Here is a 21,643-nt window from a genome sequence, read left to right on the forward strand (position 1 = left end):
ATGGACCCTGAGGTTCCAAACTACAACTTTGAGGTGAATCACAGATCCCTGCAATAAATGTATTTGTCCACAGAGACACCAGACTCTTAACAATGCAGGTCCGCTTGTACATATCTAACTGTAGATTACACGTGGGAATGAAACATATCTTTATCTTCTAACTTATTAGGTATTTGACTTTAAAACGACAAATGAGTTCTTTTTTTAACCTTTTTCTTATCCTCTTGTCTCCATCCATTTAGTAGTAAATATTGGCACAATGCCGCGGACGGTGGTTGTTGCAGGAGGAGGGATCAGCGGTCTTGCAGCCTGCTACCACCTTGTGAAAAGTGGCAGCGTTCCCAAGGTGAGATACATTTTCAGACGGATCAGATCTGTGGGTTCCAGCAGTGTTCTATCACGGCTTATAGATGGCAGTCCAAATCAAAACTGTCAACTCACTCCTAGATTGTTCTCAGCAACAGCAAAATTGGACCCTGTTCCAGGAAGGAGTTGAAGGGGAAGAGCAGGTTAGGTGAGAATTGAGGGGTTAAAGAGCAGAGAGAGGATGCTTTCACTTCCTTGTTGTATACACATTGCATTGGATTGGCATTTATTGGATCCTTTGCTAGATTTAGTGAGGTCAGAGCACTTTTAATACTGTCAAGTTAATATCTGCTCTTTTTAGGCCTGGCGTTAGCCAGGACATTAGAATTTCACTAAATTATATGTATAATATACTTACTTAAAGGTGCTTTCAGCCACCTCTCTTCACCTTTTGGTCTATTGTTGTATCATTCTCATTTTGCTTCTGCACACTACAGCATACAGCATGGGGCAATTGGTCAGCCTACTGAAGTCACTGTCTAGTGCCACTCTAAATGAATGCATTTTGCACTTTCACAATTTGGATATAGAAGCAAAAGCTAGTTTCTTTAAGTGCCAGTGTTGCCTCATGTTATAGTAGGACACATTTGAAGTGAAGACCGGAAACCTTCCAGCATTATCCTTCCGGGTCTCCTTCCAGTGCTGTTGTAAATTCCTTTTGAAGTGCACTGCTGCTTTTTAAGAGCATACTATATTGTGTGCTTGTAATCCGTTTCACCAATGGTTCTTTAATACATTTTGCCTAGGGAGAAACCCAAGCTTTATTGTGTTTGTCTTTCTTTTTTCCTTCTTTCTTTCTCATTTTACCTTCTTTCATTCTTTCTTTATTTCCTTCTTTTTTCCTTCCTTTTTTGCTTTCTTTCTTTCTTTCTTTGTTTCTTTGTTTCTTTCTTTCTTTCTTTCTTTCTTTCTTTCTTTCTTTCTTTCTTTCTTTCCCTTCTTTCTTTCCCTTCTTTGCATCCCTTCTTTATTTCTTTCTTTCTTTTTCCCTTATTTCTTTCCCTTCATTCTTTCTTTCTTTTTTCTTTTCCTTCTTTCTTTTTTCTTTCCCTTCTTTTTTACCCTTCTTTCTTTCTTTCCCTTCTTTCTTTCTTTCTTTTTTCTTCCCTTCTTTCTTTCTTTTTTCTTCCCTTCCCTTCCCTTCTTTATTTCGTTTTTCTTTCCCTTCTTTCTTTCCCTTCCTTACTTCTTTCCTTAATTTCATTCCTTATTTGCATCTTTATTTCTTGGCTACTTTACGTGTTTCTTTTTTCTGCTTACTTTCCTTCATATTTTCATTTTAACCTCTTTCCTTTTTCGCTCTTTTTACAGTCTTTCCCGTTTTGCTCTTTTTAATCTTCTTTCTTTCCTTCCTTTTTTCATTCTTTTTACCTTCTTTCTTTCCCTTTTTGTTCATTCTTTCTTTTTGTCTCCTTTTCTTTGTTGTTTCTTTTTTGTCTTCTTTTCTCTTTCCTTCTGTTTTGCTTTATTTCTTCTATTCTTTATTTGTTTCCTTCTTTCTATTCCTTTATTTCCTTTTGCATGATTTCCTTTTTTCTTTCTTTCTTTGGCGCTAGTTGTACCATTATAATGTGTACCTTTTTGAGACCAGAAAACAACTTTTGCCTTTAAGCATAGTTTTCTTTTTTAGATTTAATGAGGGTCTGGCAGCTTCCCGAACCATAATGTTTTGTAAAAATCGTGACAAATGTAACAAGAATTGCCAAAAGCTGGTGGCCAACACCAGACCTATTGGCTTTGTCAATGATTCTTTTGCATATAGTTGAAAGAATATTGGTTTAGGTGATGTTTGGACATGTGCTGCAATCATGTTATGGCAGGCATGCATCAGCTGACCAATGCAATAGGCATAGAGTATTTTCAGTTTATGCTTTTGACTTTCACCTTTAATACACACAGTGTGAGAATCTAGTAGTCATGTCAAAACGGTAGGTCCTCATATACGTATCAGGTGCTATGTAGAAAATGTGATCCTGTAATGCTTATGTAACATAGTATGATGCGACTTCCCTTTCCTTAGACTAATGGTTCACGCTTATTAGAAACTCTTTGCCTACACTCACTTATATTTTCAATCATAACTTTCAGCTTGCATAGACGTTATTTTTTCTGATCTGTTTGCCAAAATCTCACAGGTTTTACATGAACAGATGAAGGGTCTATGCTGGCGAAGGCTGAAATGCTCTTTATATTCATGAAGTAGATTAATTGTATTTGGTATTCGCAGTTAATATTCAGTGATTTCAATCTTTGGATGAACAGACCTGGTTTGTGCTGTGGTTTCCTCTCATTGTTCATTCAATTGTATATTTCCAGTAGGAGGTTGTCACATTGCTTGACATATCATGCACAGCCTGGAATAATGTACACTCCCGGTCAATAAGATACTCCCATACAAAGCCACAGCCTAATAAATGCACAAGAGCCTACCACAGTCCTTACTTCATGCGATATTGCCTTTTAAACCTGTACTTTAATCAATTTGCATGACCCTAGGTCATTCTTGTGGAAGGCAGCAGCCGATTGGGTGGTTGGCTAAACTCCACCCGCACAGACGATGGAGCAGTGTTTGAGCACGGGCCACGTGGGATTCGTCCAGCAGGTGCTGTTGGCAAGAACACACTCTCCATGGTAGGAGGCTTATGTTTTGGGTTCTTTTTTTAAATTAAAATCTGCCATGTTGCAGAGCCTTTTACGCATTGTTTAGAAGTAACTGGTAAATGCGATTATGAATTGTTGTACCTGTACTCTTGAGAGCCTTTGTTATATCAATTATGATTATAATAACTGTTTTTCTTTGAGTATACCTTGCTCTTTTAATCAGATTGCAACACCGAACCAAATGACAAAATTGACATAATAAAAATCAGAAACACATGTACTGCTCGTTAAGATGTGAATAACAATGCACACGTTGACATACAGGCTGGAAGCCATATGAAGACTATGATTTTAAGAATAGTAAGAAAATCTGAGAGGCTTATAGAAAGAGATTATGTGTTTGAAAGTGGATGAGGAATTGAAGAGGCCAGAATTACCTGGAGAAAGCAGGGAGGGAATTATGGTGTAAAGGAGAGATATCGATTGATTGAAGAGAACCAGGCAGAGGAGACAGTGAAAACAAGGAATGTAGGAAAATGATGGATAAAATTAATTCAGACATGTTTAACATGATGCTGAATACACTAGATGGCAAATGAAAGGAAATGGGAAATCAGAATAGTAGTTGTGTAAGGATTAATACAAAAAATACAGAAAACGAAGTTAAGGCTGTTTGAGTACAATTATAGTATTAAATATATATTGAAAGCAAGGGAAATTAACAATAAACTCTAATAAGGAAAAAGATGTGTGGTAGAATAAAAGTAAAGGTTTTGAAAACCATTGAAGAAAAATAAAAACATGTCCATTTTGCAATGAGTAGCGTGAGGTGTGGGATCCAGATCTCAACTAAAGAGACGTATGAAGAACAAGCTTATGAATGAAATGAAAAAAAATATTAAAAGGATAGGTTATTATGTGTCATCCGCAGACAATTTAGATGAATACCAAACTTGTTAAGTATTTGAAGGAGAAAGGAAATGAGGAGAACCAAGAGTGTGGAGTACCAGTTTGAGGGACGATATTAACAGACCCACTTGAGTGTAGTGTCATAGCCTGAGAGATGATGGAAATAGATTCACATCTATATGATATGTGATATACTATGTGAAGTTCGGAATAGGATCCTTAGTAACAAGAAAGCAGATCTATATGAGTTTGTTAGAAATCAGAGGGAGTGATGGGAAACACCAGTTTGTTAGCCTTCTCTATGCACAAGTTACAGACTCCCTTGAGGGCTAAGGAAGTTTTTCTTAGTGTGACATCCAAATTTTGAGTTCTCATAAAATCGCCTCCACTTATATTGTATACAATGCTGTTGCATTTAAAACAAATGTTTATGCTATCTATAAGCTTTATTGTAGTTTGGTGATATGAAATAAAAATTACCTTATGAATTTCTGTGAAAGTGATTGAAAGCATTGTTCATTACTGTGGAGTCTCCATTTTCTGTAATGGATCATGTTAGTATCCTCTGATGACTGATGGAAAAATATGCAAAAGGATTGTCCTCTGTTGTTAGGTTTCAGAGCTTGGTTTGGAGAGCGAAATTCTACCAGTCAAAGGTGATCACGCCGCAGCAAAAAATCGCTACCTCTATGTCAGAAACGCACTGCACAAATTACCTTCAGGACTCTGGTAAGGCATAGTCTGGATAAGCCAAGAAACGTACTTTTACTTTGTGCAATGAGACACCATACAAACGTAAACCATTTTTTTGGGCTGAGGTGGCCCGCACCTGCGCACAGGCATCTTTTATTTGCTTTAGTAGCATGTTACCCTCAGTGCTGGTGAGATGTGCTAAATTTGGTAAAATTTTAAAACAGCAGCTCTCTCAATAAGAGGCAGCAGTACCCCATTGGGAACAAGGACAGACTTTACGCTTTGCATATTGGGTCGGCCACGAAACAGCCAGAGTTAGTGCCGGGCACCGTATAGCAAATTTCTTGCCCTCCCCTCCCTTTTCCACCAAACCGCCATGAGAGCTTTTTACTAGTTTTAAATGTTTACATCATCAACTTTACAATTTTCTTTACTCTGTCGCAGCCTGGCGGCACTGATCACCTGCCCTTTTTTTTTTTTTACTTGCACTCGGCACTCTGTCTGCTTTAGCCACACATTGAAGCTAAGACTTCAGTAAGGTCTGTACGATCCACTTCACTTAAGATTTGCTCCTGTGTTTTTTCTCTCTTTTAGTATACAGTCCTTTGAACAATGCTAGTTTTCCTCCCTTGGCTTCAATGCCTAAGAGGGCACTGTCCAGCAGCATTTTTATCATTTGAGTCATTTTTATATTGTATTATTATGCAAAGATATTACTAAACATTGTAACTGTACATTGGCCTTGTATTATGCACGTTGAATCCCTACCTGTCCTTCCCTTTTTATTGTGGCATACTATTTGTAATGTCTTTTAGTAGCTAAACAATAAAGAATTGAATCCCATACAAGCTTTCTTTTTTTGTGAGGTGGACAAGGGCCCATACCAAAGATAGGGCCACTGTCTTTGTGTGTGCGTTGGCACACCTTTAAACAGGCACACCATCTACAAACAGGGACACTGCATCCTTTTATAATTGATGAGCTTCTGCAAGAGCAGCCGCTAACATGTGCCTGCCTTTGAGGCATAAGTACATTCAGTGAAATATGGAGCAGCTGTTTACAAGCTGCTCTGTGTTTCACAGTGCAGGCAGCATGCCACCTGCATTTTGAATAGGGTAGGGAAATCCCCTAGTAGGCAGTTGCAGTAATTGACTACTCCTACCTGCAGTGAGATGTCAGGGGGCTCAAAGGCACCACTTTTGCCTACTCCAGAGGGCTGACCTTAGAGGGCACACAGACAGTGGGTCACGTTTTTGAGGCAAACTGTCACTGCATCTCTTAAGGTCCTGTTTGGTTCTGCGCCCACGTTGCGGGCATAGACAGAAAGAGATTCCCTCATTTGCTTGGGGCCATGCTCCCATGCAAATGAGGGAACGTCCTCTCAAGATATTTCGGGAACTACATGTGCGTGTGCACTATCAGTATTACACCTTGTTTGTCTGTTTCAATTATACATTACCAAAATAATTCTTGGGTCATTGCTGAAGAAAACCTGTGTTTTGAAATTGATAAAGAAAATGTCACTGTAGGCTGGTGTGACATTTAAGATCAGCATATCCTAAAAGTGTGAAGATGTGTAGTTTTTTTAACAGTTCTGTAAAAAACTCGCAACTCAGCAAATGTTCAATACTTTATCCTATTTGTTAGACATTAATGTGCCTGTTGCAAAGTGTAAGCTAGCAGAGACTACTTAGGCATACTTTTGCCAGTGTGCATTGAAAAACCTTTCAAATGGCAAGCTTGCAGAGATAGAGTGCGCAAACATCTTGGCTGGGCGTAATTACAGTGAAAAATATCCTGCAAAGCTGCGAAAATCGCCTTCAACATTTCATTGGCAATGTAACGTTTGGAAATAAAAAAAACCCACTGAAATTCAACATTTATAGTTATCTCTACGCATCCACCATACACTTGTTGGGGCAGGCGGGGGGGAGCCCTAGGGCTCCCAGCCGGCTACTAGCATGCAGCAGGAGCTGGCATTGCTCTGGTCTATAGGACACCGCTTTAAATGCTGCTCCCTTCAGGTAGGAGCAATATTTCGATCTGTTTCAGATCATCAGTGCATGCAGGAAAGTAGATCAAAAGCTTGCTTCCGCTGGCTGGGAGCAGAATTTATGTTTGCTCCCACATGGCAGGAGTTTTGAAAATGCTCCTGCCAAGCGAGAGCAAACACAGGTTTCACTGACCACGCCGGTGCAGGCAGTAAAACTGCTATGTCCTGGGAGTGGACTTCTCGGGACATAGCTAGTGAGCCAGCCCCCTAGGTGAGCTCCCTGGGTTTTTAATGGGTCCCGGGGGGGGGGGGGGGGTAGGGGGGGGTGGGGGGGTTTGTGGGGTGGGAAGGCCTCCATCTGCTTTATTATCGCAGGGCCCCTCCCCTTGTTCAATACAACCTGAGGGTAGGCTACCCGTGGCCTACAAATGAACAGTGCCGCCCCAACTGCCATTTTTATTTTTATTTTGGTCCCGTGGGAGAGGAGGATTTATTTATTTATTTATTTATTTGGGCTAGGGGTGGGTTCCCTCTGGGTTTCCCCGTTGGGCTTTGTAGTCATGGTATCCCTACTGTTCAATGTACGATTGTTTTGTGAATGCATTTGCAGTAGCAAAACACTCACAGTTTACCACCTACTACAAGTAGGTGGTAAGCCACTAGCAAATGGGATGGGGTCCTCAGGGTACCCTATCCCCTTTGTGAATTGATGCAAAACTATGGTTAAAAATGAAACCAAAACATTAAATTTTTCTTATTTAAATGCATCCCGTTTTCCTTTAAGGAAAACGGACTGCATTAGAAAAAAAAGCTTTATTTAAAAAGCAGTCACAGATATGGTGGTCTGCTGAGCCCAGCAGGCTACCATCCCTGGGAGTGCTAGCAATTCCCAATAGGATCTCAAATTGCACCTGCCTCATGAATATTAATGAGGCATGCAATTTGCGACCCCATTAGTAATCGCAAACAGTGTCTGAGACACTGTTATACATTACATTTAGCAAATTGCAAATTGCAAGTCGCAAAACGAGTCAATTTGCGACTCGCAAATTGTAAGGGTCATACATCTGGCCCCACGTCCCGAGTACTCTAATGGCTGCCACCACCATTTTTCTCATGTTCCTGGCAGCCAATCAGGCTGTTCGTTCCTACTGGAGTCTGACTCCTGTGGGAGCGAGATGGCTCTAGGGAAATAAAGCTTCCCGGGCCAATCAGAATGCTTAATTTTTGAACTGCTGCTGCCACCACAGTTTCACAAGTCTCTGACAGACCCAGCTGTCCACATATACAAATCGTTTTCACACCTTAATTACTCAAGAACTACTGAACGGATTTACACCTAATCATAAAAAGCTCAATCTGCGGACCGAGATCTAGCTTTATGCTAAATTTGGTGCAATTTCGATCAGCAGGTTTTGCTGTAGCCCTTCTTAAAGAAGTCTATGGAAAAGCTTGAGAATTTTGTGTTTTGGGCCGCCCCTCCTTTCCTTTTTCTCGACTGCTGCTAAGATGATCACCCTGAACCTTTCGATGCACAAATTAGTCAAAAAGTAGCACCTTTTTGGAAAGTTTTGTGAAAATTCGTCAAACAGGTCCAAAGTTATTAGCAACACAGAAAATGCATTTCTTATGGAACATCTGACCTAACAATAGCAACTGCTACTGGGTAATATATATCAAAGTTTACCTTAAATATTTTTTCCACTAGCCTCAAGTTGTTGATATGATATAAGATCATCTTCATTATTGATAGATAAGATGTAGTCCAAGGGGTGACATCAACAGTGGCATTGCACTTCTAATTCAGCATAAAGGCCAACCAGCTGCTTAGGATTTTGAGATTTGCTTTTCTTGTTAATCTGGAACTACTACAGAACTTCATAGATCTTTTACTTTCATATCAGCCAAGTATAACCCTGGTTTTAATTTAACAGTTGAATGAAAAGAAGTGCTTTCTGACAAAAATGTCATATAAAATTATTTTCAGGATTGTAATTCTTGCATTTGTATTTCTTAGGGGTGTTTTAAAAACTGTGCCCCCATTTACTAACCCTCTCGTCTGGTGTGGCCTCCGAGACTTGACTGCGCGTCGAGGGACCCTTCCCGATGAGACTATTCATGGCTTTGTCACAAGACGGTTTGGAAAGGAGGTAAGTTGCACTCTTTTTTTTAATATGTTTTCAAAGAAATAAATGCATACTTCTTTGCCTGCGATTTGAAAAAAGAATTGGGAATAATTGTATTATTAGGTTTTGAAAAGTGCCACGGTATGACAGTATTGAGTTACTTTTATTAAGTGGTGTGCTAAGCAGTATGAAAGTCATAAATTCTATGTATTAGTACCATCACAGTATTCCGTCAGGTTCTTGTAGAACACAACTACTCACCCGTTAGGGTCTAAAGGCGCTGTGAGGGGGTTCTACGGTTCAGTCGAAGAGTCAGGTCTTGAGGTCCTTCCCGAATTGAGGCAATGACGGTGATTGCCTGAGAAGTAGAGGCAGGGAGTTACAGGTCTTCACAGCGAGATAGGCGTGCGTGAGAAGTTTGAAGGTGATTATTTTGTTGATCGGGAGCCAGTGGAGGTCTTTCTGGTAACAGGTGATGTAGCTGCGGTGGGGATGTTCAGGATGAGTCTGGCAGAGGTGTTCCAGATGTTCTGCAGTTTCTTTAAGAGTTCTTTGGTGGTGCCGGCGTAGAGTGCATTGCCGTAGTCGAGTCTGCTACTGACGAGCACATGGGTGACCACTTTCCTGGACTTTGTGGGAAATCCCCTTGAAAATCTTCAAAAGCAGGCGGATCGTGTGGAAACGGGAGGACTAGATGGCATTGATTTGGCGGTTCATTGAGAGTGAGAAGTCCAGGATGATGCAGAGGTTTCGTGCGTGGTGCGTGGGTGTGGGTGGGTTCTGAACGCTGCAGGCCACCAGGAGTTGTCCCAGGTAGAGGGAGTGGAGCCCAGAATGAGGAATTTGGTCCTGTCTGAGTTGAGCTTGAGGCAGCTGTCCATCCAAGCAGTGGCTGCCTTCATCCCGTTGTGGCAGTTGTTCTTGGCGGCTGTGGGGTCGTCGATGAGGGAGAGAATTGGCTGGGTGTCATCGACGTAGGAGACAATGTTGAGTCTGTGGCTTCTGATGATGGCTGCAAGCGGGACTATGTAGATGTTAAAGAAGATAGGGCTCCGGGAGGAGCCTGAGTCACTCTGCATCTGATCTCTGTGGATTCTAAGTAGAACGGTGGAAGAGTGACTCTCTGTGTTCAGCCGGTGAGAAAGGAGCGCATCCATTCGAGGACTTTGTCAAGGATGTCAGCAGCATTGATTCTTGTGCAGAGGGTGTGGTGGGAGGTAGTGTCGAAGGCGTCCGGGAGGTCCAGGAGGATGAGGGCTGCAGTTTCGCTTCAGTCGAGGAGGGTGCAAATGTGGTCTGTAGTGGAGAGGAGTGTGGTCTCTGTACTGTGGCTGCTTCTGAAGCCTGATTAGTAGAGGTCCAGGATGTGGTTAGTTTCGATGAATTTGGAGAGTTGGGCGTTGATGGCCTTCATGATGACCTTGGCTGGGAAGGGGAGCAGAGAGATGTGTCTGTAGTTCTTGAGGTCTGTCGGGTCCCAGAGAGTTTCTTCAGCAAGGGGTCGATCCTTGCGTGTTTCCAGTCTTCAGGGAAGGTGGCAGACTTGATAGACCAGTTGATGGTGCAGCAGAGTTTGGGGACGATGGAGGTGATGGCTTTGTTGAAGATGTGGTGAGAGAAGGGATCCGAGGTTGCTCCACAGTGGATACTCTTCATGATCCTGAGGGTGTTTTCTGAGGTGAGGGTGGTCCTGTCGGGCGAGTCTGGAGTCATTGGGTGCAGTGTTTACAGGGTTGGTGGGTCTTGGGTTGCGAATCTGTTGTAGATCTCATTGCTATTGCGGTGGAAGAAGGTGGCGAGGTTGTCCCAGAGTTCTTGGGAGGGGTGAATGTCTTCTGTCTCCGTGCTGGATTTGGTGAGTTCTTTGACCACAGTGATGAGTCCTTTGCTGTTGTGTGTGTTGGCGTTGATGCGTACCTGTATGGCAGTTTTCTTTGTTGTTCTGATGAAGTTGTGGTGTGCGGTGAAAGCGGTTTTGAAGGCTATGTGGTCGGCCTTGCTGTTCCTCCATCTTTTCTCAAGCCGTCTGCAGGTGCGCTTGGACTCTTGGAGGCGGGAGAGGACCCGCTGGCTTTCTTGAAGGGCTTCTTGCCTGAGGGGAGCCAGTGTGTTGGCGCAGTTGGAGATCCATAGGTGGAGGTTCCGTGCTGAGGCGTTGGCGTCCATGGATGTCGGTGGTGGGGTTTTGCTGAGGACGGTGGTGAGCTGGTGACCATTTACCAGCTCTTGCAAGGATAACTGAGGGTGTGATGGTGTACGTGGGTTTGATAAAGAAGAAGACGCAGTGGTGGTCGGTCCAATTTAGCTCGGAGGCGTGGATGACGGAGATGTTGATTGCTTAGAAGATGGGGTCGAGCGTTTGTCCTGCTGAGGGGGTTGGAGATGTGACCAGTTGCTTGCATCCGATGGTGACGAGGTTCTCCAGTAGGGATGAGGTGTTGCAGTTGTTGATGTTGTCCGGGTGGAAATTAAGGTCTTCGAGGAGGATGTAGTCCATGGAGGTGAGAGCGTGGTGTGTGATGAAGTAGACTGGATTCGTTAAAAGGGCGCCGGGGTCCGGTAGGTCTGTAGACAAGGGTGCCTTAGAGGGTGGTGTTTGGGTTGGTCTGGACCTGGAAGTGGAGGTGCTCCATATTGGTCGAGTGGTCATCTGAGCTGGTTGTGAGGCGGAGGGTGCTTTTGTGTAAGATGGTGATGCCTCCTCCTGGTCGGATCGTGCAGTCCTTGTGGATGATTTTGTAGCCGTTGCGATGGCGGTGGCTATGTCCGGGGGTGAAATGGGGTTCATCCAGGTTTCCCTAAAGATTGCGATGTCAGGGGAGATGGAGACAATCAGGTCCCAGATCTCCACGGCGTGCTTGTGGAGGGAGTGTGTTGAGGAAGATGTAGTTGCGGGGGTCGGGTCTGGTTCTTGTGGGCTGTGCGGTTGATGAGTCTGGTGTGCAGTGGAAGGCGAAGGTGCAGGTGCAGTTGCAGTTGTGGCAGGCGAATGGGCCCTGGGTGTCATTCGGTGACACGAGGTGGCAGGCGGTGGAATGTCTGGTGCTGAGGGCATGGAGGGTGCTGGTGTTGTAGCCATAGAAGGTCCTGGAACAAGGGTCCGTGGCGCTGGGCGCAGTTCAGGCGCTGACTGGCGCAGACGGCGTGCCAGTGGTGCGGTCCATCAGCTGCCGCCGTTAAGTAGTGTTGGGGAGTGCTGGACAGCTGGGAGGCGGCGCTGGAGGGGGGCGGGCTGAAGGGGACGAGCAGCGCCCTGGGTGGGAAGCATAGGCACAAAAAGGCACATATTTAGAGGAAGAATAGAGAAAAATTGCAAAATATAGCAAAAAGCAAAGAAGAAGAAGAGCAACAGGCAAAAAAAAGCAGAAACAGGAAAGCAGAGAGACTCACCACTGGACCACCAGGGTTGAGGTGAAGGCAGGTGACTGCGGGTGGAGGAGGGCCGCAAACTCAGGACCTGGAAGCGCAAGGGCGAACAGCTACCAGGTGGAGCTGTGTGGTGATGGGAGCAACTCACTGATATGGTCAGCGAGATTGCACCTTAACCACGCAGCAGCTGACATTATGTGGTATTGGGGAGGGCTGGACAGCTGGTAGGCGGGAAGCGGTACTGGAGGATGGCGAGGCCGCAGGGGGCAAGTAGCGGCAAGGGCAGGGAGCAGTGGCACTGTAAGGCACAGATTAAGAGGAAAAATAGAGGAAAATAGAAAAGAGCAAAAAATAGCAAAAAGGAAAGTAGAAAAAGAGTAAAAGGCAAAAGAGCAGAAACAGGAGGAACACAGGAAAGCAGAGAGACTCCGCACTGGATCACCAGGAATGAGACGAAGGCGGGTGCCTGCGGGTGAAGGAGGGCCTCGAACAAGGGACCTGTAACTGCATGGGGCAACAGCTACCAGGTGAAGCTGTGTAGTGGGAGGAGCAGTGACCAGGTTTATGTGAGATTTGGGTGGGAATTGTGCTTAGATAGAACTTAAAAGAATTGCTGGAAAAATAAAAAAAGTTTGAGCATAACCATTTGAAATATCATACCATGTTGATGGGAGAAATATATACTCAGATGAAAGGACTCAATACAAACAATGAGAGGATTATCATGCTGAAAGGTGGCTGAAAATAATAAGGTGTACAATAGGATAAAACAAGAATATTGAAAGATTGATGGGAACAAATATACTGCAAATCTTATAAAATTAAACACTGGTAGAAATAGTATTTACCAAAGTAACTAGATAGAGGCAATCAATTGCAATTTGTGAATGAAGATATCTTAGAAACATTTAAAACTTTGTATTCCCCTTTCAATAGCCAGTAGTAATTTGTTAACAGAGGGAAAATATAAAACATTACAGCACTAAACAGCTGCCAAAAAAACACTAATTTTCAGACTGTAATCTTAAAATTGTATTACCTCAGGTCCACCAAATGATAATGAGTTACAGAGGGAAAATCAGCATGGATAGACAGATAGTTCCGAGGGAATTGATATATTTTTTAGCAAAGTTAGGTGGAATGCTGTTGGCTTCAAAGCAAAAATATTTACCAGATTTGAACATTGACCCAGTCTGTTTCTTTGTAAACTAAACCATACATGTGCAGAGTCAGAAGGAACTACATGTTTTTAAACTTTACTTTGTAAAGGAGATACTGTCATTCGCAGGCAATATATAGTTTATGTTCAAACTATTTAAATACAGAAGATGGAACAGATTATGTATTATTTGAAGACTTGCAAGCATACCAGTTTGTCTCAGGATATACGTTTTTGAATTAAAACATAAAACATGACCCCTGCTGAATCGAATCAAGTTCCCCTCAACTTTGGCATCTAACGATTTTAATACCCCAAAATGGAAAGAATTATTTCAGATTAGTTATATGAAAGAGTTTTTACAGATGTGTAGTGACCGAAAGAGAGAGTGTATGATTTACATACATATTGGGATTCGTCAGATAATTAAAATGATTGTAAAATTTGCATTTTTATTTCGCAATCTGAAGAAGACTCAGAATTTATGTGTCTTGCATGAAAGTATAGAAAGGCCTGTCTTATGAGTCTTATATTGTCTTGGGAGGCATATGGTGGAGCTGTGTTCAATGTTCCAGGGGCATATTTCCTTGACACCATTTTGCACGCAGGTTAGCGGTCCAGCTCTTTTGGTTTCTCTGGCTGTAACCGCGCATGCCCAGGATATTAGGGGGCGGATGACGCGGCCGCGCGCGCAGTTGCTCATTTTGACTCTCAGAAGCGGTGGCAGGGTTCGAGGGGTCATTTTACCTATTTTAATCTTTTACCTTTGAGACATACTGCTCACATATTTTGCACCAGTTTGCATATTGTTTTGGGAGGCATATGGTGGAGCTGTGTCCAATGCTCCAGGGGCATATTTCCATGACACCATTTTGCACACAGGTTAGTGGTCCAACTCTTTTGGTTTCTCTGGCCGTTACCACACACGCCCAGGATATTAGGCGGAGGATGATGCGGCTGCGCATCAAGCTGCCCTGGCCCTATCTGTTTGGATTTTAGTTTGGAGGAGGGAAAGAGGGTGAGCCCTCATGATTACCATTCTAGATCTTGTACCTTCAAGCTATTTAATGTGCTTGGGAAAAACGGTGAGCACACTAATTCCTTGAGGGTTGGGCTAATTGGAGCATCTAAACCCTCTTCAAGGCCCATCATCAAGTCATGTCTCATTAACTGTAGATCTCTGCCAAGGCATGCAAACGATATCTGGCTGACTTTAAAGACTAATGCCTGGGACATCATGTTTTTAACTGAAACTTGGTTGAGAGAGAGTTTCAACCCAAATATAGCATTGGCTATTCCAGCAGGATATAGGGATTTCCAAGGCGAATCGAGTTGGAAATAGGTTAGGAGGTGGCCTTGCCGTGATTATGAGAGAGGAGTGGGAGATATCGTACAAGAGAATTAAAGGTATAGGACAGATTAAGGCTTTGTCCTTCTGCATTAAACTCTCCAAAGTTTCTTCAATGGCTGGACTTCTGGTTTGCAGAATCCCTAATGCTCCAGCAGCCCATATGCTGAAGCTTTATGACATTATCACCGCCCTTTCACTGAGGTATACTAACTTTACAGTCCTCAGCGATTTTAATGTCCATATGGATAATGTTAATTGCCCCTTAGCTGTCCAGCTGGCCGACACCCTTAAAGTGCTTAATTTGACTCAAATGGTATCGTCACCCACTCATGTGGCAGGACATATGCTTGATTTACTTTTCACAAATGATCATACTGTACAGATAGAGGACCAGTAACTTGGTCAGATCACTGGTTGATCTTGTTTAATTTACTATGGGTTTCCAGTAACGACCATACTAGATTGATTCTGGAGGTTAGGAGAAATTGGAGGAAGATTTCACCTTAATCGATAAGTTGCGAGTTACAGGATATTCCTATCCAGTTTACAGGTGAACCTAGCCAGGATGCTCTATCTTTTAACTGTTGGGTCACATCGGCCCTGGATAAAATTGCTCCAATTAAGACTATGAAATTGACTAAGAGCAAACCCTCAGCCCCTTGGTTTACAGGGGAACTCCGCACAGAGAAGAGTCGATGTAAGAGGCTGGAGCGTGCCTGGTGAAAAGATTATGAGCCTTGAGGCCAAGTGCGCGTATAAAGCTGCACAAAGAAAATTCCATGGTTTAAAGCACAAGACTGTTAGGGACTATATCGTCAATCAGATCAAAACTTCTGATAACTCTGCAAAAGAAATTTTTAACATAGTCCTGGGTTTTTATTAACCCCTTCGAGGCTGATGACGAGCTGGGCTCGTCATGGTGTAGCCGCCTCGCACACTGATACCGAGCCCAGCTCGTCATGAACAATGGGTTTTTTAAAAAGTCAGCATTCCAGCAGAATAAGAGCAGCGCGCATGTGGTTAAACCTCACACTCTGAAGAGTACTATTCCTTCTTCAGTGACTCTCTGTGAAAAGTTGGCCACTTTTTTTGAGAATAAAATCCAAGATATTTATTCCTCCTTCCCTTCACCAGGTCCCCTTGACCAATCACCTCATACATTGTGCTGCACAAGTATGTGGTCGGACTTTTGTCCCTTTGGTATGGAATCATCTTTGGGGGAACTTAATAAAATAAAATGAGGCTCCACGGCTGACCCTTGTCCGACTACATTTTTTAAGTTATTGGCCCCTTGGTTCAACCCTGTATTGAGTGAAATTTGGAATTCCTCGTTAGAGACGGAAATCTATCCAACTAGCTGAAAAAATGCATTTGTCCAGCCTATTCTTAAGATCCAACAAAGCCCAAAAATTTTAGACCAATTTCTCTCCTTCCGGTTCCGGCAAAAAGTCTAGAAAAAGATGTTCAGAAACAACTAGGGGACTTCTTAGAGTTGAACCATCATCTGCACGACTCCCAGTCTGGATTTAGATCCGACTATAGCACGGAGACCGCTCTACTGGAAGTCGCAGAGACTATTCGTGAAACTTTGGATCAAGGAAGCTGTGTGATGCTGGAGCTGCTGGATCTATCTGCAGTTTTTGATACAGTGTTACACAGGATTCTCCTAAATAGACTTAAATGTTTAGGGGTGACGGGAACTGCCTGGACCAAATTTAGCTAATTTGTAGAGGGGCGTACACAGCAGGTGACACTGCATCCTCATATTTCCACCTCTAGCCCTCTTGTGTTTGGGGTCCCGCAGGGCTCTGCTTTGAGTCCAATGCTTTTTAATGTATACCTCACTCCTCTTGCGGCAATTAATCAGCAATATGGGGTGAAGGTCGTCTAATACGCCAATGAGATACAGCTGGTGTTCTCTTTCAGAAATCACAGCGAGACGGCCTTTGTCAACTTTAAGTAGTGTCTTCTCAATATCTCTTCCTGGGTGAAGGAAAGCTGCTTAAAGTTGAATACTGCTAAAACGGAGGTTTTGTTTTTCAACCAGACCACCACTCCTCCGTCAGAACTTTGATGGCCGGCTGAGTTAAATCCACCTCCTTTTCCTGTTGCCTGTGCTAGTAATTTGGGCTTCAAGTTTGATGCACAACTAACTGGTAAAGTGCAAATTGCTCATGTTTCCGCTCAATGCTTTTGGAATTTGAAGGCTCTACAAAGTTTCCTTCACTTTCTACCAATGGATTGCAGGAAGACTGTGGTGCTTGCATTAGTCATTTCCCAGCTTGACTATGCGAACAGCCTCTATCTGGGTCTTCCTGAGTATTTGCACAGAAGGCTGCAGATTATCCAGACTGGGATGTATGACGGTACCACGCGTACTTTTACAACGCGTACCGTTACCACGCTACTTTTACCACGCAAGTCGTTACAACGACTTGCGTGGAGGGGCGCTGGATAGTAAATTATTTAATTTACTATTCCAACTCCAGTCCCCGTGGACTCTAGGGAAAGGAGTTGGATAGTAAATTAAAGTATTTACTATCCTGGAGCGCCCCCCAGCGCATTTCGTTGTAACGACCTGCGTGGTAAAAGTAGCGTGCTAACGGTACCGCGTTGTAAAAAATGCGTGGTAACCGTTGCATACCTCCAGACTGCGGCGGCAAGGCTTGTTCGTAATGTGCCATTGCATCACCACTTCACCCCACATTTGCGTAGTCTACATTGGTTGCCTGTGAAAAGAAGAATAGAATATAAAGCACTTACTTTGGCGCACAGAGCAATGAATGACATTGGTCCGCAGTAATTGAGGCAGAGACTTCAAAACTATAGTAAGAATAGAGTACTCGGATCGAATGACCAGAATCTTTTGGCTGTCCCACAGTTCGTAAAGGCCAGGACCGCAGGTCGGGTTTTTTCGTTTAAAACTGCAACGCTCTGGAACTCAATACCTATACATCTGAGAAAAACCATTTCGGAGTCCATGTTCAAGAAAGCTTTAAAAACATGGCTCTTTGGTCTTCCATAATGTTACCTGTTTTCCTGATTGCCTTCCTCAGGTCTTTGTGCACTACTAACGCCGGGGCACTTCCGGCGGAGGTAGCCGAGCGCTTTATCAGCTGTAATAATAATAATAATAAGAAGAAGAAAGTATAGAAAGGCCTGGCTTTAAAGTAGGTATTTGGTTTTATGTATCCCAGATAATTTGAAGTATTTGAATTAAAAATATATAGGTTAAACTCTTGAAGTGTACTTTTCAAGCATTAGTAGGCATCAGCTCCCGACATCGCCATCGCTATCCCAGAGGGCTACAAGATCGTCCGGAGGGACCGAAACGCCAACCAGATGGGAGGAGGCATCGCCATCACCCACAGGAGCACCATCCGTCTCACGACCAGCACCGACAACACCCTGACCAGCGCCGAACACCTGCATTTCCAGATCCACACCAACCCGAACACCACCCTCAGAGGCACCCTGATCTACCGACCCCCTGGACCACGCACGCAATTCAGCGAGGACATCGCCGACTTCGTCAGCCCGCATGCCCTCCCCTCCGCTGACTACATCCTCCTGGGGGACCTCAACTTCCATCTGGAGAACAACAACGACCGCAACACCAGCACCCTGCTCGACAACCTCGCCAACCTGGGACTCAAGCAACTGGTGTCCACCCCCACCCACCTCGCCGGACACACACTCGACGCAGTCTTCTCTTCCAGCACAGACATCGACTTCAGCCACGCCACAGAGCTTCAATGGACGGACCACAGCTGCGTCCACTTCACCTTCAAGAGAACGACGACCCACCAACACCAGCAACAGGCCGCCCGCAGAAGCTGGAACAAGATCACAGCAGACCAGCTCGCCACCTCCCTGAGCCAGCACCCTCCTGCCAGCTCAGCGAACCCCAGCCAGGCCGCCGACAACCTCACGAAGTGGATCTGCAACTGCGCGGACGAACTCGCCCCACTGAGGACCCCGCCTAGCAGACCCGGCAGCAAGAAGGCCCCATGGTTCACTGACGAACTCAAGAGCTCCAAGAAGAACTGCCGAGCCCTCGAGAAAGTCTGGAGAAGTGTACCGACACCGGACAACAGGACCTCCTTCAAACTTGCCACCCGGAAACACCACCAGCTGATCCGCGCCGCCAAGAAAACAGCATTCAAGGACCGGTTGGACAACAACGCACACAACTGCAAGGAACTCTTCAACATCGTGAAAGAGCTTTCCAACCCCAGCGCAGGAAACAACGACATCACCCCATCGCAAGACCTCTGCAACTCCCTCGCTTCATACTTCCACAACAAGATCGCGGACATACACAGCAGCTTCAACAACCAACCAACGCACACCATGACCGAACAACCACCCCCCACCACCACCCTCCACGCCTGGACCCCGATCAGCACCGAAGACACCATCCGCACGATGAACTCCATCCACTCCGGATCACCGACCGACCCCTGCCCTCACCACGTCTTCAACAAGGCCGACGCTGTCATCGCACCCCACCTGCGAGACATCATCAACACATCCTTCGACACCACCATCTTCCCTGAGAGCTGGAAACACGCCGAACTCAGCGCTCTACTCAAGAAACCAACAGCGGACCCCACCGACCTCAAGAATTACCGCCCCATCTCGCTCCTCCCGTTTCCAGACAAAGTCATCGAGAAGACCGTCAACAAGCAGATGGCCGCCTTCCTCGAGACGAACGGATCCCTCGACCCCTCACAGTCCGGATTCCGAGCCAACCACAGCACCGAGACCGCCCTCATCGCCGCCACCGATGACATCCGAGCCCTGATGGACAATGGAGAAACAGCGGCCCTCATCCTCCTAGACCTCTCCGCGGCATTCGACACGGTCTGCCACCGCACCCTAGTACGGCGCCTCAGCAACATCGGAATCCAGGACAAGGCGCTGGAATGGATCATCTCCTTCCTCGACGGTAGAACACAGAGAGTCCGCCTACCACCGTACAAGTCAGAGGCCTCCGAAGTCATCTGCGGCGTCCCCCAAGGATCATCTCTGAGCCCCACCCTCTTCAACGTCTACATGAGCCCCCTCGCGGCCATCGTACGCAAACACAACCTCAGCATAATCTCCTACGCCAACGACACCCAGCTGATCCTCTCCCTGACCAACGACCCCGCCGCCGCCAGAGCCAACCTGCACGAAGGGATGAAAGAGGTAGCCGAGTGGATGACGACCAGCCGCCTGAAACTGAACTCGGACAAGACAGAGGTCCTCATCCTGGGCTCCTCACCCTCCGCCTGGGACGACTCCTGGTGGCCTCCCGCCCTGGGCACCGCACCCAAACCGACAGACCATGCACGCAACCTGGGCTTCATCCTGGACTCCTCCCTCTCCATGACCAGGCAAGTCAACAACGTCTCCTCGGCGTGCTTCAACATCCTACGCATGCTACGGAAGATCTTCTGGTGGATCCCCACCGAGACCAGGAAGACCGTCACCCAGGCCCTCGTCACCAGCCGACTGGACTACGGCAACGCCCTCTACGCCGGTACCACCGCCAAGCTCCAGAAGAGACTCCAGCGGATCCAGAACGCCTCAGCCAGACTCATCCTCGACATCCCACGAACCAGCCACATCTCCGGACATCTGAGAGACCTTCACTGGCTCCCCGTCAACAAAAGAATCACCTTCCGCCTCCTCACCCACGCACACAAAGCCCTACACGACCAAGGCCCGAGCTACCTCAACAGCCGAGTCAACTTCTACGCTCCCAAACGCCACCTCCGATCAGCCAACCACGCCCTCGCCGCCGTCCCCCGCATCCGAAGAGCGACTACAGGAGGAAGGTCCTTCTCCTACCTGGCCGCCAAGACCTGGAACTCCCTCCCGACCGACCTGCGCCTGACCCAAGACCACCTCTCCTTCAGGAAGAAGCTGAAGACCTGGCTGTTCGAGCAGTAGCGGCACCCCCCCCCCCCCAGCGCCTTGAGACCCTACGGGTATGTAGCGCGCTTTATAAGTGTCACTGTTTGGTTTGGTTTGTTTGCTAGAATGTTGCATTGAATTAACAATATAAACAATTAATAGTGAGCAAAGTGTCTATGCAATTTTGTGAAAACAGTCAAATACTGATATTTGAGGAAGTTCAAGAAAGTATATAGTGACAGCAATACCTTTTGAAAAACTTGAAGGAATGGTGCAGAGAGACACGTCAGTCTTTGCCATAATCTAGCATAGTCGTAGTAGAAAGGGGACCCAGATTAATTTGACAGGCTTCGCTTTGAAAAAGCAGCTGTTGAAATGCACAAGCAATGAAGAGCCTGGTTAGATTTCATGAGCAGGGGGTCAGTTGGTTCTGGAGTACAGGTCATAGAAGACCCTTCAGCACAAGACATCTTGTGTAATTTGAGATGCAATGAAAAGCAACAAAAGTGTACCACTGCTTGGGGACAAGCAGACAAAGCAAGATAGGCAATGTCTCAGGATCAAGTTTCTTGGAGATCTTTTGGCACAAGACGCCCCACCTATCACTACATGTCCTGAAAAATACCTAAGGTGTACCTCAGCATGGGAGACAACCATGCAAATGGAGCTTGGTGAGCTCACAAGGTGCCATCAGGCTCAGAGACGCCTGGTCCTAGAAGACCCTTCAGCATACATATGCCTGCCATCTTAGTCACTGAAATGTGCCTAATGCATTACACAGTGCAGCACTGTATGCACCAGAAAGATGTAGAGCTACCCCTTTTTTGTGTGCACCTGAACCTTTCATGATCATAAGTAAAAACCTTCGTTTTTGGTCTCTGTGAGTCTTTTCATCACTGTCCCCGTTGTGGGACCATCGTGGGAAGAACCACTGGCAAAAAAAAGGTTTTGTAGCAGTGGAGTGTTAGCAAAAAAGTTGTATTCAGCTGGTAACATTTTATTAGTGGAATAACAATATTACTAAACAAAGTTGACTGTCTATTGGAGAACAATTCTTAGGCTTCAAGCCAGAAGCAATTGCATATTGCAGAGGGCATGCTGAGCCTCGAACTCAAAGCTTCAGCTCTCACGCAGATTGTCTGCCCTGTTATGGCTATATACAATAAGCCAAT

The 21,643-nt window shown here is 45.3% G+C and overlaps 1 protein-coding gene across 1 annotated transcript in view; it reads left to right on the forward strand.

Moving 5' to 3' along the window:
* Positions 1 to 243: 243 nt before the first annotated feature.
* PPOX (protoporphyrinogen oxidase) overlaps positions 244 to 21,643 on the forward strand; it is a 203,116-nt gene continuing 181,716 nt past the window's right edge. Inside the window, exons 1-4 of the mRNA XM_086951574.1 lie at positions 244 to 346; positions 2,863 to 2,997; positions 4,490 to 4,605; positions 8,580 to 8,712. Of these exons, the coding sequence (XP_086807700.1) occupies positions 260 to 346; positions 2,863 to 2,997; positions 4,490 to 4,605; positions 8,580 to 8,712 (471 nt within the window). The 5' untranslated portion in view covers positions 244 to 259. The remainder of the gene's footprint in view (positions 347 to 2,862; positions 2,998 to 4,489; positions 4,606 to 8,579; positions 8,713 to 21,643) is intronic.

Source organism: Lissotriton vulgaris, unplaced genomic scaffold, assembly GCF_964263255.1.
Source record: "Lissotriton vulgaris unplaced genomic scaffold, aLisVul1.2 SCAFFOLD_2463, whole genome shotgun sequence".
Classification (NCBI taxonomy): Eukaryota; Metazoa; Chordata; class Amphibia; order Caudata; family Salamandridae; genus Lissotriton; species Lissotriton vulgaris.